Source organism: Dermacentor silvarum, chromosome 1 (assembly GCF_013339745.2).
Source record: "Dermacentor silvarum isolate Dsil-2018 chromosome 1, BIME_Dsil_1.4, whole genome shotgun sequence".
Classification (NCBI taxonomy): Eukaryota; Metazoa; Arthropoda; class Arachnida; order Ixodida; family Ixodidae; genus Dermacentor; species Dermacentor silvarum.
Window position 1 is genome coordinate 119705065 of NC_051154.1, and position 17640 is coordinate 119722704.

The 17640-nt window shown below is 50.0% G+C and overlaps 1 protein-coding gene across 5 annotated transcripts in view; it reads right to left on the minus strand.

The window, feature by feature from the left end:
• Positions 1-17640, minus strand: part of LOC119435922 (calcium-transporting ATPase type 2C member 1-like) — a 185102-nt gene that overhangs the window by 58939 nt on the left and 108523 nt on the right. For all 5 annotated transcript variants that reach the window (XR_007465291.1, XR_007465292.1, XM_049660885.1 and 2 more), the window contains exon 18: positions 16972-17138. Coding sequence is in view for 3 of the 5 variants with exons in the window: in XM_049660885.1 (XP_049516842.1) it covers positions 16972-17138 (167 nt within the window). In the remaining 2 variants the exon portion in view is untranslated. The remainder of the gene's footprint in view (positions 1-16971; positions 17139-17640) is intronic.

A 17640-nucleotide genomic window follows, 5' to 3' on the forward strand; every position in this document is an offset into this window, starting at 1 on the left:
ATTTCTGACTTCCTTTATTTTTCTGAAGGGTGCTCGTAACCGAGCTTCCACGTGGGCACTTGCAAGGCATGCCTCACTTTCAATATGACCGCGCGCCCCTGGAGCCGTATTCTCTACCGACCCACTTCGCTTGCCATTCTTATAGCCCTTTGTCATAGGTTCAGATGTGTCTTGTAGGCCAATGTGATGCCGTCTTAGCTGAAATTGGCCCCTCGGCGCGACATATGATAAGAATTTAAAATGGAACATTACAAAATATGGATTCTAGTTGGGTCAGTTTTATTACATTTGTAAACATATCTAATAAACTAGTTTATCCACGTACTATTGAACAATATGCCATGTGTAATACAGCATTTCTCAAAAAATTCGACCTTTAAAGGAATAAAGGACCCCCATCGCCAAGTTTTGGGTATTGCAAAGATGAATGTGGTGTGTATCATGCGGTGACAATTCCGTATGTAAATTATTACACTGATTTACACCATTGAACAGCTGAAAATTCCCATGAAACAGAGGACACCACCAGAAATGCACTGCAAGACGAGTGACAAAAATACAGAGGGCGAGCAAGTCGCACCTCAAATATTGCATGGCTCCTTGGTTGTGATATGAGAGAAGGCAGGGAAGGAATGTTGTTTGCGCTTACTGATCAAGGCAATGGGAGAGAGCCACTCCGGCAGAGAGGGTAGCTAGGATCCTTGCAGCACTGCAAGCTAGGATCCTTGCAGCACTGCATAAAAAAAATTTAATTTGCTTCTATTTCTGCTACTACTAAGCCCTTTAAGGGGGGACGCACAATTAGATTGTGAAAATTGCGAGAAAAATTGATTTTTTGGAAACCATGTCGGTATCTGCAACGTCTAATCTACACTGTATCAAAGTGGTTTGGCAGAAAACGCACTAAAAGTGCTCGAAAAAAAAAAAAAAATGATTTGTCACTGCGCAGGGCGAGAAAACAGCTTTAAATCGCGAAAAATCACAGTTCATGGAGCTACATCTCGTCTTTCCCACTACTGAGCGGATCTTGGTATCGTTCAAAAGCTCAAAGTTTCGCTGCTCCGCTTCTCAATTCGTCGGTCGTCGCCATCTTGTAACAAATGCACAAACACCAAAGAAGCACGGGTCTGCTGGAGGCAGTCACACAGGCCCTCCAATCAAAGTGGGCCTCCGAACCGCCTTTTTCACGGCCCGACGGGGCATGCGACCTGCCCTGGCGGATTAGTCGCAAAACGATTTGGAAGGGTCGCGTGCGACCGCGTAGCCCTATCTCAGCGGAAAGTCCTCCGGCGGGAAGGGGGGAGAAACGCACTCGGATCATGGCTGCAGGCCATGATCGTGAACCAAAGAAATCCCAAGGTCTTGGAAGCCAAGCGGATCAAAAACACCCCGACGGTGGTAGTGCTCTTCGACGGCATGAAAGTGCCGGACTATGTCATGTGTGACGTAAGCTTAATACGCTGCACACAATACAGGCGGCAGAACGACGTGTGCTACGGGTGTGGTGACTTGGGCCACAGAGTCGACGTCTGCCCAAATCCTGACAAGCAGAGGTGCCGCGGCTGCGGAGGCAACGACCCGGCCGAAGACCACCAGTGCTCACCCAAGTGCACCCTCTGTGGGGGCCCACACCCGACGGCGGACGGCAAGTGCAAGCAACGATACCAAGTCCCTTACGTCGTGCGGCGTAGGAGGCGCCGACACAGAAAAGCGAAGAAACCGTAGCTGCAAAGTCAGCCACAACGGCTGGAGAGCAGATCACGCGATTTCAGCGTGGCAAGCGCCCCCAGACGGGGACGTTCGACAACGCCGACACGACGACAGCGCAGCCGATCGAGAGGTCGCTCGCTCTCCAGGGTGCGCTCCCACTCCCAAGTACGCATTCAAGAGGGGCCGACCTGGGCGGACCGGGTCAAGCTAAAGCCGCAGCTGAAACCACAACCAAAGGTAACGCAGGTAGCATTGCCAAAGCATAACAGGTAAGACCCTAGAATAGCTCAACTTGCGGAAGAAAACGCATGCCTCAAGGCGGAGATTCAGCAAATGAGGATGGATTTCGAATCGTTTTGGAAACAAGGTTCCACTCCCCAGCTAGTCGAACAACAGCAGCAGCAGGCGTCGCAAAATACACCGACCCCGCAAGGGGAGCAGTCGGTTCGCTCGGTCAAACGCAGGGCCCCTCCTCTGACGGAGGAGGGAAACCTGGCGGAACCCGAGTCCAGTAGCATCCTATTCGGAATTCAGCAGTCGATTAGGTCTTTGCAGCTAATGGTCCAGCAACTAGCGGAAAGCATGGTAGCGCTCGCGACAAGAGTGACACGTATCGAAGCACACATGGCACCTGCAGGTGCTAAACAAATCCAAGGTGTCAATCATGGCGAGCAACTCAACTAGAGAGCTGGTCGTGTGGCAGTGGAATTGCGCTAGCTTCAAAAAGCGCAAGGCTCCGCTGCTGCAGTTCCTTGCCTCACAGGCGGACAAACCGCACGTCATAATCTTACAAGAAACTTTGGGTAGCAAGGCGACCCTGCCCGGATACCGGGTTGGCTCGTTGAAATTCGAACAGGGTAAACGCGAAGTGGCGGCCCTCGTCGCTAACAAATGCTCTTTCCAGGAATGAGATTTGAAATTAGGCAACGTGAAAGCGGAGGCAACCGCGATCAAAATCATACCGAACGGTTGGCTGAAAAACAGCGTATTCGTAGTGAACGTCTACAGCTCGCCCTCTGACCACAGACAGTCGTTCGCATCGATAATAACGAAGGCGACCTCAATGGCCAGGGGGGCCCCACTAATAGTGGCTGGAGATTTTAACGCGCCCCACGAAGCCTGCGGTTACGCAAGGCCAATGCCCAAGGGAGAGCGGCTAGTGGAGGCAGTCACTAAGTGCTCGCTAGAGCTGGTGACGGACCCCCGCTAACCGACCCGACTAGGCATGTCGGTGGCGCGGGATACGACGCCCGACCTGACCTTCGTCAAAAACTTGCGAGGGGCCGAATGGCGCAACCTGCACGAGAACCTCGGCAGTGACCACTACGTTCTGGCGGTGACGATCCCCATCAGGGCGGCACCACCGAGAGAATTTAAGGTCACCGACTGGGGCGCCTTCCGCAAAATATGGAAGGAAGACACAAGCGAATACGGAGACCTAGACAGCCTCTTTCGAAGGCTCAAAGAGGACGTTAGCACCGCGACGAGGGTCGTCCAAACCGAACTGAACGTGCAAAGGATGGATGCGAGATTGGCACACCTATTAGAGGCAAAGAATTCCATCACGGCCAGGTGGAAAACGCAAAGACTTAATCGCAGACTGCGAAAGAAAATAGCTGCACTAAACAGGGAAATCGAAGCGCACTCGATCGAGCTTTCCAAGCAACAGTGGAACGAGGTGTGCGCGTCGGTAGATGGACAAATGAGAGCCGGAGGCAAATGGAACCTCCTAAAGAAACTGTTAGACGACAGGCAATCCAAAGGTAATCAGAGATTGGCAATTGATTAGGATTTTACACAAGGAAAAGGAGCAGGGCAAAACGGAGAGCGAGCTCCTAAAGGAGCTGGCGGAGACGTATTTGCCACTGAGCCCGTCGGGCGACGGCGACTATCCACAATACACTGGCGCAGAGGTCGAAGAACTCGACGCGCCCTTCACGGAATCAGAAATTTGGGATGCCTTACAAGGCCTTAACGGACGCTTGGTGACGGGCCCGGACGGGGTCTTGAACAAACTGTTGAGAAACCTAGACGGAAAGTCGGTCGAGAAGCTCACTGAAGAAATCAACAGAGCGTGGGAAACGGGACGAGTACCCGATGTCTGGAAAGAGGCCTCGGTCATACTAATACCGAAACCCGGTAAACCACTTGCGCCGCAGAACATGCGGCCGATATAGCTAACCTCGTGTGTGGGCAAGACAGCGGAACATGCCATACATAACCGAGTATCGCGGTACATAGAGAGAGAGGGCCTCTTCCCACACAGGACGTAATGCTACTACTCAAGAAGCATATAATCGACGGCATGACCAGAGACACCAGGGGCATACTGCCCCTGGACCTAACGAAAGTGTTCGACACGGTCAAACACAGATTTCTACTGGAAACGATCTGGGTGATGGGGCTCGGCCGGAAATTCCACTCTTACTTATATATAAGCTCCTTCCTCAGAGACAGGAAGGCCACGATCAAAATAGGACAGACCACGTCCAATTGGTACACGCTGGGTGTGAAGGGCACCCCACAAGGGGCGGTGCTCTCCCCACTATTATTCAATTTAGCAATGAAAGGGCTCTCGGACCGGCTGACGAGAGTGACCAATGTCAATCACGCCCTGTACGCAGACGACATTACGGTGTGGTGCACGGGAGGGTCCGACGCAAATGTCGAGCGGGCTCTCCAAGAGGCGCTGAAAACAACGGAACAGTACCTGATGGAAACGGGACTCCGCCTGTCACCCAGCAAATCGGAACTGTTGTTGTACAGGCCCTCGAAACAGGGCATGAAAAATTTGACGCCGATCGATCAAATCCCAATCAAATTACATACAACCGACGGCCAGCCGATCCCCCGAGTGGACACTATAAGAATCCTGGGGCTGCTAATTGAGGCTAAAGGCGGTAACACGCAAACCGTCATGAAACTCGTGTCCAAAACGGAGAACATGCTCCGGCTGATCCTCAGGGTGACCAACCGCAGGGGAGGGCTCAGCGAGAGCAGTCTCATCAGACTTTACCACGCCTTCCTCATGAGTCACGTAAATTACGTAGCCTCGGCGCTGAAATGGACCAAGATACACGCGGCCAAGATAGAGACACTGATGCGCAAGAGCATCAAAAGGATGCTACGTCTTCCGATTACTACAAGCACAGAGCGGAGCACAGACCAAGGCACAGGTCGTGCGGCTGTCGACCACCAGGGCGGGCAGACGCATCCTAGAAGAAGCAGGCATAAATGCAGAGGCAGAGTGCAACGCACGCAAGGTCGCGCTCAGCGCATCGGTCAGGGGCACTTTCAAGGTTGAACTGCTTTCGAAAAACGTCCACCCGCAATTCAATGAGGGGCGCCGAAAGGCGAGGGCCCGAGCGCTACTGAAATCGACCGCCAACTGCCCGGGACTGGCGGCATTTGTAGACGCGGCCCAGTATGGGCGCAGCGACCGGTACGCGGCCGTCTCGATACGCTGGGATGGGACGATCATTAACGCGGCATCGGTCAAGGGGGTAACGTCCGAAGTGGCCGAACAGGTGGCAATAGCCATGGCAATGAGGGACCCCGAATGTCCTTACGTGTACACAGATTTGCGATCGGCGGCCAGAGCATTCGCCTCGGGCTCCTTATCGCGGGAAGCGGCGGCCGTCCTCGGCAACGAGGGAGCCGCGGGTCATCACATCGTCAAATGGTTTCCGGCCCACATGGGGGCCGACGTGCACCCCGACCTTCCCAACGCCAACGAGCTGGCGCACAACCGCGCGCGAGGACTCACGCACCGCGGCGATCGTGGCGAGCGAAGTGGCGGGGAGGGAGGGGAGCACCGAGACCCGCTGCTCACCTTCAACGAAATAACAACGCACTATCAGCTGTCGAGGAGGGCCTTCCCGCTCCCCCACGCTAAACTCAATAGACCACAGTCATCAATATTCAGAATGCTTCAGACAGGGTCGTTCCCCTCGAGAGGCAGACTGAGCCTTTATTCACCAGAGGTAGAGCCGCAATGTCCGGATTGTGGCGAATCATACTGCTCGCTAGCGCACATGCACTGGCAATGCTCCGCGTTAAGCGGCACCATGTTCCGTAAAGAAGAAGACTGGGAGGACGCTCTGTGAAGCGACGACCACCAGACCCAGCTCCGGGCTGTCCAGAGGGCTCACGAAAGGGCGGAGGCTCACGGGCTTCCCGTTCCAACCTGGGTGCGGCCCACGACCCCTGCCGACCACTAAACAAAGAGTGGGTGGGGAGGGGTTCCTCAGGACTCAATAAAGCTATTTCCTCCTCCTCCACTCGGACGCGTGCTACTGCAAACACTCGTGCCGTGTACCGCGTTGAAACTCCAGTTTCAAATAAAGTTTTATTCATTCATTCATTTCACTGGTAGCTCGACGTCTGTGCAGTACTGAAAACTTACGTAGCGCAAGACTGCAACTCCACTTTAAAATAGAAAGCGGCGAGGGCTTCGTCCGGACTGCACAGGGAACCACGCATATATAGTTGCTGCCTTGCATTGATGGCTATAATAGCAAATTTATTGATAAACCCCTGCGTGCGTTACACTTGGACGGCACTTAAAAACATCACGTTGCTGACGAAGACTTCTTGCAGCGTCGGCCCTCACTTGCTGGTAGTGGCAGCGTGTGCCTGACTTCACCTACTTCACGTACTCGTGAAGTCAGGCGCGGTAACACTGGGTCGATATACAAGACCGACAAGTCGCTCACGCCAACGATTGGCCGACAATTCCGCACAGTGTGTCGCTGAGACCATATTATCATACCAGGCCTACAAGACCCAATCGACAAGCGCGAGTTGACGTACTGCGACGGGCTTTCTTGTCGACGGCACCGATAAAATCAGCGTGTTGACCATCATTGGACCGATACCGGCGCGATCGGCCGTCGAACCGATAACGAGATAGTCGCAACGCCTTCGTTTGTACATATAATTAATCGAGCTCAAAGTGAGTCATAACATGCCTATGAAGTTTAAATGCACAAGCTTCAACCCTCGCAAGCCGTGCGCATGAAATTTTAGCCAATGTTGATCCTGTTCAGCGAAGGTTAGGCCTGGCGCTGTCGAGTTCGTGCACCCGCTGCCAGCGGACCTGAACTCAAAAGCAAGCAGCTAGGACGAAGAAAACTGCTTTTATAGTTCAGTTCTGGCCTTAGTGATTTGAAATAAACTACTCTTCGCTTCGCACGGCACGTACAGAACAAGCTGCAAGCGGGAACAGAGTGCTCTGCCCAACTGCTATGCCAACATCTGTATATACAGTTAAACCTGGATATAAGGAAATTGACAAATTCCCGAAAAACTTAGTTATAAAGAGCATTTCGTTATATGGAGGTTCGGCCCGAAAAACTTAGTTATAAAGAGGATTTCGTTATATGGAGGTTCGGCACGAAAATTCGAAAAAGATACGCTTACTGTATTTACTCGATTCTAATGCGCCCTCGATTGTATTGCGCACCGGTTTTCTGTGACCAACAGAGAGGGAAAAAAAATCCTTTACAGTACCGCGCACCTCATGCTTTCATACAGAAATACAATTATCGCTCAAGATTTACTCCCGATACAGTAAAGTTGCGATCAACAAAAAAGTCCCAGTTTCGCCCGAAAGGCAAAGCATCGATTGTGACAGCAAATTAGCAGAGAGCTATATGAAGTAAGGATAGTAGTTTTATCGGCCATATAAACTTGTAAACATTCGCTGTTTAACTAAATTGGTACTGGTACTGGATGCGTGGACGCGTGTCGTTTCGCACAAGCGCAAGGCGTCGGAAACGAAGAGCGAGCGATACGATGGTAGTGTCACCTAGTGTCGCGTTAGTGAAGTGAAGCACAGAGACTTGCGCAGTAACCAAAGAGTGGCGCTGGCAGCGCGCCGAAAGAAAAAAAAAAAAAGTTTTTTTTTTACTTCGGCAACATCAACTGGAAAAAGAGTGCCGGCTTAGCAGGCTAGGCCAGCTGCAGCTAGCGACGGGATCAGGTTTGAATGAAGGGAGGGGGAAAGGTCATGCCCGCGGCAGCAAGATCGCCGGGTAAAGGGATGTAGGCCCGCCTCACGCACGCTCGCACGCGTGTGCTCGCTCTCACCTCGCCGTAGCCGTGAATTCGAGCACGCCAAGCGCGCCGCCGCCGCTTCGCATTCCATCGCGGCAGGGAAGGTGCTTCCGGTTAGTGCTCACGCAAAAATGACAAAATTTGGGGCGAAATCTCTAGGTTGTCGGCGGGGAAAATTCGCTATTTCGAGGATTCTCCCACTGCCACTTCGTTACGTAGAGGTCTAAAATAGATGTGCTTCTATGGAGTGACGGTGGGAAATAGAAAAACTTCGTTATATCCAGGAATTCGTTATATAGAGGTTCGTTATAAGCAGGTTAACTATGTACAGTGTAGACCGCTTATAACGTAAGTCGCCGGAGTCGCGAATATCCGCACTATAACCATAGCAACAATTTTCAAGGCCCGCAGATATTCCAAAACATGCTGCATTATAAGACGCACTATTTCGTCTCACGCGGCTGCACTGTAAGCAGTATGCGTAGTGCTATGGGAAAATTAACGGGAGTCTGAAAAGACCGCACTATATCCGGTCCAGCACTATAAGCGGTTACGTTATAAGTGGTGTATACTATATATATATATAAGTCACCGTTCCCGTAGGCTGCTGGTCGCATTCGCAACGTAGATGGGTGGGTCTGTACATGTTGTCATGCTGACACATTGCTTAATTCCTGAGATGTACTGTCAAACTATGCGTCAAACGCAAAACAAGAGACGGTACATTCGGCACAGCAGCTATAAACAACCGCCTCGCTCAGTTTTATACCAACGGTGAATATACCGTTTTCGCGGGAGAACAACAAGGCCTTTAAATGAGTGCTTATGCGAGTACAGCTTTCTCTAATAATGCTTTATGACACACGCAAACTGTAAGTACGATGAAGTTAAAGAAAAGCGAGAATCGGTAATAAATTAACAGTCCGATATATGTAACTGGATCACAGTCGCCGTTATTTAAGTGGCTCAGCCGCTCATACTGACTCGTCTCAAGGCGGAACAACGCGGCTCACATGCGCAGATATGTGTGTTTTACTGTATGTTCTGACATTATGTCATATCGGCGATTCACCTTTTCCCCAATACTTGACGCTAACGACTATCTGTGGCTGTAGGTGTCGATGTAAACAAGTGCACCGCTTAGCTAAATCTGACGCGGAAGGCTGCACGCTCTAATACTTATTTATGCAAAATGTCTAAAGAATGTGTAAAAATAATAAAAAAAAGGCGAGGTGCAAGTGCAGAAGTCAGCGACAACAAACTCCAAAGCAGCCGCGACGGAAGACGGAACTCAGCATACGTGTCTTTATGTATCGGCCGCACTGTTAACAAAAACAGCGCACTCAGGCCTGCTCACCCTATATGTATATAGTTGGTGAGTGCTACAAGGCTTCCAAAAACGACATGCTGCCTCGGAGAAGCCATTAATAATTATTCGTGATCCACGAAATACAATACCGATGCGCACTCAGCATCGGCGCAGGTTCACAAATCAACCAGCGAAAACCCCGGCACCCTTCCAAAACGTTTCCAGCGGCGTGCAGCAGAGGGCCGCACAGGAACATGAAAAAGGCGGATTGGGCGCCGTGCTGAAAGGCGTCCCCCCATTGGTTGCTGCTGATGCCGCGGGCAAGATGGCAACCGCAGTTGTCTGCTTCGCAAACCATGCCGGCGTCTTCACTTGCCACGCAGAATTTGGATTTCTGAGAGCTCCGAGGTTAGTGATGGCTCGTCGCTCGCTTGAGAAGAAATTTTGGTCGAAGCCCGCCTTTGGAATACGGAAGTGCAAGCCTCCTATGGCGAGAAAAATGTGGCGATTAGTGGGAGAAGCGGAGGTGCACCCGAGTGAATGTGCCACGCTATTTTGTACTGTGGGACTTCAGCAGCGAAGGCACCAATAGGGAAAACCCGCTGGAGCTTTGAAAGTACAGTGGCACAGCCTGGTGGCGTGCAGTGAAGTTGGCTGGGTAGGTTATGATGGACGGTTTCCCTCGAGTTACAGAGGTCTCGCTCGCTTTCTGCGTTGTGTTAAATTTTCTGAGTAGTTTTCCGACTCTAAAAGTACTTGTAACGTATGCACGACCCTGTGCACTACCACCTGCATCGTCGGACATGGAAAGCGAGCGCTCTCTGTCTCGATTACCCACTTCGAAAGCAGGAGGACCTGGCGACTACGCTGAGCAGCAAGCAGTTCCGAAGTGCAGTAGCCGTTGTTATTGTTGCATAGTGAAATATCATGAGCATGAGGGTCGCAATCCTGATGTGCGGTCCTATCGGTTCCCCGGAAAGCCGTACGAAGCGGAGCGACGGGAGCACTGGATACGTGCTGTTCGACTTGTGAAGTACGCAAGAGAAACGCTGTCTACTACGTATGCATGTAGGGTATTACAGTCAAATCTCGATAATCCGAACACGCTTAATTCAAACTACCGGTTTATTCGAACGGACGCTGTGGTCCCATCAAAGTTATCTGTATTTCAATGGGCGAAAATTTGTGACGGTTAATTCGAACATACCGCGGACCGACAAAGCTCTCAGCAGCGCGCCAAATAAGGCGGCGGCGCCTCCGACCGGCATTGCTCCGACACCACCATAGAGCAAAAGCTTTGGAGAGACCCCTTAATGGAGCGGCGGAGGCCCAGTCCGGCAAATGCTCGCTTCCCGATAACAGCAGAAATTGAAACTTCAGAGAACGGGCTATGCGGGCGCAGGGGCGGTGCCGGCAGGGCCAACGTTTATAGATACTTTTTCAGTTCCGTATCTCCGCGCCGCACCCATGGAGAGAAGGCGGCCTGTAGCAATTCTCGCCACCGTGACGCTGCGGTTACGGGTTGCGCTAGGAGAGCGAGCGTCGACTGCTAGTGGGCAGCATTCCGCCGCGGCATCTCAGGTTCTCCCCAATTCTGGCTGTGTACTGCAAAAGAAATAACTGTTCTGGGGAAGTTGCTCGGCATTTTTTGCGGCTATTCCAGTTCAGGATTTATTTGAAACGGGCCGTATTGCGCAAGGAGCAATGTGTACGCTCAGGGATTTTGAGTGGTGGGTAAAATATCAAGAATGACAGCGTTTTAAACGAACGTTCGCGCAGCAGTGGCTGTCAAGTGCGCACACGAATTCACTTGCCATGCAAATCGTGTGAATCTATTGCAGCACAAATGGTATTTCCTTACAGCTGTGCAGAACAACTGTTTTCTTTATGATAGACATCCGTGTAGCTTAGTTTCTGAGCCTCAGGAGCTGGCTGCCCGCTTCAAGTTCAGTGACTGCGCAACTCCGAACCATCGAACGCTACGTTGTATTCCTCCATACGAAATTCTCCATGCTCATTCTACTTTAAAGAAATATTCGACATGGGCTTGCCCAATACATATGTATCGCGATGCACACGCAGCACACAGTGATTGTATGAGCATGATCCGTGCGCGAACACGAGGACGAAGAAAAGAACCAACTAGAAAAAGGTCAAACCTAACCTTGGATTCCTGCAGTTATTGTTTTAAAAATGGGGAAAAGAGGAACTTTATTAACAATAGCGTTCACAAACTACATTGCCTTGGTGAAACTTCTGCGGTCACGGTTCTAGCTAGACAAGTTTCGCTTTCTTACGTTCCCTTTGTGCACGAACTGCGCCGTCATTTTCTTGGCACTTCAGTCGTGCAAAAAAGTGCAAAAAAGTGATTGTGTACAATCTGCAGCAGGGCTTCTAGATCTTGCAGAGAACGAATCTCTACATCAAACGACGACTGTCGGAGCAGCCGCCCATTTGCGTGGACAACATTGGTGATATCGTCCCGCACAACGACGCTCTTCAGGATTGTGTACGCCCCCGCTTTCATTCTGGCCACGTAAAAAACAATCTGTCGACGCTGCCCTGGTTCTTCTTCGAGCACTGCCGTTGTCCAGTTGGCTGGGAGCCATATTGACGCACTATTCTCCACAATCTGAGCAAAATTGGTGCACTGCAGGGGAACAGGCGCCTCATGGTTAAACAGTTCGCTCCGTAGACAAGTGCGCTTCATTTGTGGTCACATTGTGCGTAGATGCTGCCTTTCTCTTTTTCGGAGATCGCCGCCGAGTCTGCTTTCTCGACAAGTAACTGGGAAGGTTGGGAAAGTTAACGGGGACTGCACCTACCTTCAATGCCCAGTACGCCCGGTCGATCTTGACGACTTCAATGTTGATAATACGCTCAAATGTCTTCGAAATGTCCGCTTCGAGAAAATGAACGTCACAAACCTTGCTGGTTTTGCTGAGCTCTTTGTCCGCGCGGGGAATAGCTCTTTTCCATTTGCTGAGAAGCTCCGGATCTGATGGCGGCGCAAAAAAGTGACGCTTCTGAGTGTTGCTTCAGTACCCGCTGGTACAGCCAGGTGCGAAGCAGGTTGGCATTGCGCTAAGCCCAGCACATCACATAAAACACAGCGTGTTGACGGAGTCACGAAATGCTTCCGTCCGCGGCCACACTGTTCAATAGCCCCACAAACCGAACGCACTGAAAGGGCAAGGTTCTCGCACAGGGTTCAAGACAAACGCAAGCGAAAAGAATCGTGTAAAGGGGTCACGCAACTGCGCCACTGAATAAAGAACTAAACTGCGCCGCAACTTCTAGGAACAAATCACGCCCGCCTGTGAAGGTGCAGTTCCAGAACTGAAAAAGTATCTATAGACGTTGGGCAGGGCGGCGGACGCGTGCGGAGACCGTCGAAGGTAAGGGAGCTGCGAGGGAGTTGGGAGAGAGGGTGAGGGGAGCCACCGAAGCCACTGCCACCGAAGCGGCGGAGTTACCGAGGCCAAATCCGCTTTCCTGTCGCCCTCCTCCCTCCCATTCCACAGTATCCACGCACGCCCGCCTGTCGCCCCGTCGCCATGCCGGCGCCGTCTGCTCCCTGAAGTTTCGTTATCTGCCGTTATCTCGGGAACCGAGCATTGGCCGGCATGGGCAGTTGCGCTCTTTATGCGCTTGCGCGCCGCGATATTTCACGATCGTACCGTTCGTGCATCGTGCTATGGTGCTCGAATACTTCAAAAATACGTCCTTCCTTTAATGCGAACATATTTTTGGGCCCCTTCGAGTTCGAATTAGCGAGATTCGACTATAACAACTTTTCTTGCATGTGTTCTCTGTACTACATCAAGTCCTGATGACACGCCGTGGCTGCCGACGCCGAACACAAGAATATGCAGTCCTCACTTTGTGGGCAATCAGAAGAATGAGGCCATGGGTCACCCCGCATGTGTTCCATTTTTCCGGCAGTTTACACCTGACCGCTTCCAGCTGACCCCACAAGTGAACTGGAGAGGTTAAGTAGGTGTGTGCCGCTCTTGCGAAGCACAGTAGTGATCCACCTAAGAAATGGCTGTTGTAAGATATATTGTCATAACATTGCGCATCATCTCTTAGACTGCTGATTACCTTCTGCTATGCTCAGCTTTTGATATATATATATATATATATATATATATATATATATATATATATATATATACTGCTTCTGTCTATAATACTTAGATGGAAGAAAAGAGGCCAAGAGATATCATCACTCCACCTACAACAAAGTAGCAAGTCCTCAATTTCTGGCACTACAAAACAAAAGTGCTTTCGCGAATGACTGTGCGGCAGAAACTGCACAGACCCTCGACCGTGGCGAGCCGTCGTCAATGGACCTTTCGTGATTTCGTTTCGTCGTTTATTGCAGATCATTTTGGCTTTCTTAAGAGCAATCTCTTCGTCCATTCATTGTCGCTAATTGCGTGAACATGCCTCATAGAACTTACTCTGATTTCAACGTCGTATGACATTCGCTGCACTTGCGAGTGGCAGTGTGCCGAAATGGTCCCTTCAATCTCCTGCACGTTGTGAACGTACTGCGCGTTGATGAGCTTCCTGCCTTTTCGAAGAGTGCTTGGTCTGAGTAATTCTTGCACACCTGAAGTTTGCCGAAATCCAAAACGCAACAAAAGCGAAAGCAGCCGCTCCATTGCGCTCCTGAGCTTTCAGCAGCATACGGCCACCTTTCCCCTTACTCAAAACAACGAAACTGGCCGTTGGGGGCGCTGTTTAGCGGCGCTTTAGCATCGCCGCCTGGGCAGTGAGCCTTTCCATCGCCCCGTGCCATCGGCACCGATAACGCGGTCGACGGAAGACGTGTCAACGGAGGTTCCTGCACCTCGGCGTACAGCTGCGCGAATCAGTAGCCGAGATGGCATCGTTGGAGGCGACGCGGGTTGAAGGTCACCATCACCGGCAAAGACGGTGTACTCAGTTTCCGATTCATTGTGCGACACGGACACGCAGCCTGCGAGCGAGCCCCAACCGTCGACGAGCTACAGTAGTGTGATAACCGAATATTCATTTAACAAATCGTCGCCCAAACATCGTACCATTCTGACGTGCCTCGAGCCACGTTTTGTGTCACCCACGACGGAAGAAGCACAAGCACGCAGTGTTCGCGACTCCCTTCACGCGGTGTCCGACTTATCAGAAGTTCAATTTGATGGAGCGGCCAGGCTATGAAAAATTTTCAAAGCCCACCAAACGAAGAGGCAAAGGTGCAAGAAGATGCCTGAAAGCAATGATGCCAAATATTACAGCCCTGATGTGTTCTAATAGTAAATCTGCACTGCTTGCAAAACTTTGCAGCCCGTTTTCTCAATTGTGTTTTTTACAGCGGAGCTGTTAGAACCTCGCTATAATAATTATTACGACGTTTGCAGCTTCGCCGAGCTGGGGGAGAGAGAGGTGATAGAGAGTGAAAGCAGAGTATAAAAATGCAGAGGAGGAGTGAGGAAGGTGGTAGTGGGACGCGTAGAGCTGCTGCCAATACTGACCACGTTTCCCCACGTTAGCGCCGAACGCACCTGGTGTCCGTGACTGCAGCCGATGCCTCTGGCGGCGGCTTAGCAGGTTTCGGCAAGAGAACTGGACTCTCGGCGCTTCCGAAAGACTGAAGTGAGAGCTAGGGAAGCTGAAACCAAGCGTCGCAGAAGAGAACATCCAGAGTTTAGATTGAGGGAAGCCAAGAGTTCGCGTAGGCAAAGAAATGAAGATCCGGAGGCTCATGAACGTGGCTGGTTGAATTCATCGCGATACTATGCAGAACATCGCGAAGAAATCTTGAGCGCCAGGAAACAGAGGAGACTGGAAGCTCCTGGGTTGCGGGTGCTCAGGAACTTTTGCAACATGCAACGACTTGGAACTAATGGTGCTAATGGGTGCTCGCTTCGGCAGTCCTCTTTCTCGCAGTGGAAAAAAAAATGATGCGTGGAAATTGGCTGGGGAAAACCTAGTAAAGTAGTGGCAAACCACACACTTAGTCTACCTTTTGCTAGGCTTCCCCCATCTCCCCTGGTCTCTGTTTGCGATAGCAGAGCCCCGGATCATTTTTTTGTCGGTCACCTCGCTCGTGGAAGGCATAGCACAACAATGGCTGGAACGATTTTGATTTTGTTTGTTTTGCTGTGATCCATAAACTGTGCTGTGCTTCAAGACAGTCTTGAAATGCTTCTTTATCTTTCCATTATTTTATTAGTTCACAATAACTACATAGCTCTATGCAGTGAAGCACAGTCACATGCATGTCATGTTGAGCAAAAAATTATGAGGACACTAAAAAAAAAATCTACCACTGTCTTGATGTAGATTAGACATTTGTGCAAACATACAAAGTATTCCCAGTTCCCTGCCATGTTTGGTTACTGTGCCAGGCTTTCCACAAGCAAGGAACTTGTCAATTCTTATAAATTGTTATAAAACAAAAACTAATGAAGATATCTTAATGAAATTTTAGATTTGTCTCTTTATTGCAAAGTGCAGTGTGTGTGCCAAATTTCAGCCCTTTCTGCCAAGAAACAAAAAAATAATTTCTCATCCCCTCCTCCCCCCTTAAAAAAATTTATTGTGGTAGTAGGCTCCGCGAAAGGATTTCTATCTGTGCATAACCAAAATTTCACACGTGGCCTGGTGAGGAGCCCTTTAAAGGGCAACTCCGGCGCTTCTTTAACCACATTAGGATGTTGTCATCTTGAAATGGCATTGACAGCCCTGTCACCGGTAAGGTGGTTCTATTTGCTTAGAAATCCATCAATAATTTTAAATAACCAATAAACGAGGTTCCAAAAACGAAACAGGTAGCTGCTTCGCGTGATGTCACGATGACTCGATGACATCAGATCCTACAATACCGTGATGTAAACATGCAGAACATGTGCTAAACACGCAGTACACGTGGCGCTAACAGCAAAAAAGCGAAGCTGATGATATCTCCTGATGACACGGGGAGCTTTTCCAGCTTCTCCTAACTAGACAGCAGCGATTTCAGCGACGATTTTTGCGACAGTATGAGCGCTGAAGAATCACCGTTTACTTTTGACCAGCCGCCGCTGTGCGAGGCAGCTGACGAGTCACAAGCTCAATGCATTGTGCTGCAGCAAGACGAAGAGAAGTACCGGTTACCACGTCTCAAAACGATGATTGTCAGACTTCATCTCGTAGAAAAAGGAGCCAGCTTGATCGTTTCTGGGCGAAGTGGCAGTGTAGTCTATGACGTCACATCCACAGGGTGCCAGTAAAATGTCATAAATCGTGGGCATGAGTGCAATCTTTAAAATTCATTTTCAGGAAAACTAAATGACTGGCAGCCATATCGTTTGGCACAGATAATCAGGAGTGCAAAATAGAATGTATATTTAAAATTTTATTAAGGCCAGTGGACATCCAAAAATCGCTGGAATTGTCCTTTAAAGGGGTCCGAACAAACCCTCGGGCTTGGATAAATAACACAGTCCGATACGCTGCTGTGGACTTCTCAGCCAAGTTTGGCTCTCGTATGCGGTGCGTGGAGCTCGCAAGCGGAGCGCGAAGTCACCTTTCTCTCGAACGCACTCTTTTCAAACAGAAGCCTGCTCCTCACTCTCTTCTGGAAGCTTCATTTCGTAATAAAGCGCATTCCCATACACGGCTACTATTGGTAGCTGTGGTGGGCTATGCAGCACAGATACCGCGGCCGTCGCGGGGTGCCTCCACGAGTCCAGTGGCTAAGGGCACTGCAGCTCGCTGAGGACAACCGCATTTGCCTGAGGACAACCGCATTTGCCGAAGCCGACAGCAGAAATCCACTTTGGAGTGTCCATATAATTGCTATCGCAATAAAACTACACGACATTACTGAATAGAGGAAATCTGATAACATGTAAAGCATTGCTTACATGATTGTGAAGAAGTCATCATCAACAAGAATCATGTCAGCTGCTTCCTTACAAACATCCGTGCCAATTTTGCCCATGGCAATACCAATGTCAGCTTTCTTCAAAGCAACTCCATCATTCACACCATCACCCGTCATTCCTACAATGTAGTTGTTCCGCTGCAGAGCCTAGAATAGCAGAAGGATACACAGTAAACATAAAGGTAAGAAAACACAGAGAAAGTAAGATGACACACTTTAGCTTTCAACCAGTTCAATAATGCTCAATAAACAGCTACACATACCAAGCTACTGAAACGCTTATTGTTAGCAAGAAATATCATCGAAAGTTGAGGAGCTAAAAGTTATCTTGGAACACTACGGCAGGGAACAAATTAAATTTACTGGCACTTGGACTAAAGCTGCTGGCACTTTATATAAACATGTTGGCGCTTGGATTAAATTCACTGGTGCGTGGCCTATTTGTAGCGGCGCTAGGATTAGACACATTGGTGCGAGGATTAAATGTTTAGCACTTGGATTAACCCCTTCCGTACCATGCTATTTTGATGAATTCTGATAAAAAATGACCAAATTATTTTTAAATGCCGCAGGTGCCAATATGTTTCTCCTCCTCAGAAAGAATAAACTCACTTCTGCTTGCACTTTCCCATGGATTGTGTGCTGCCAC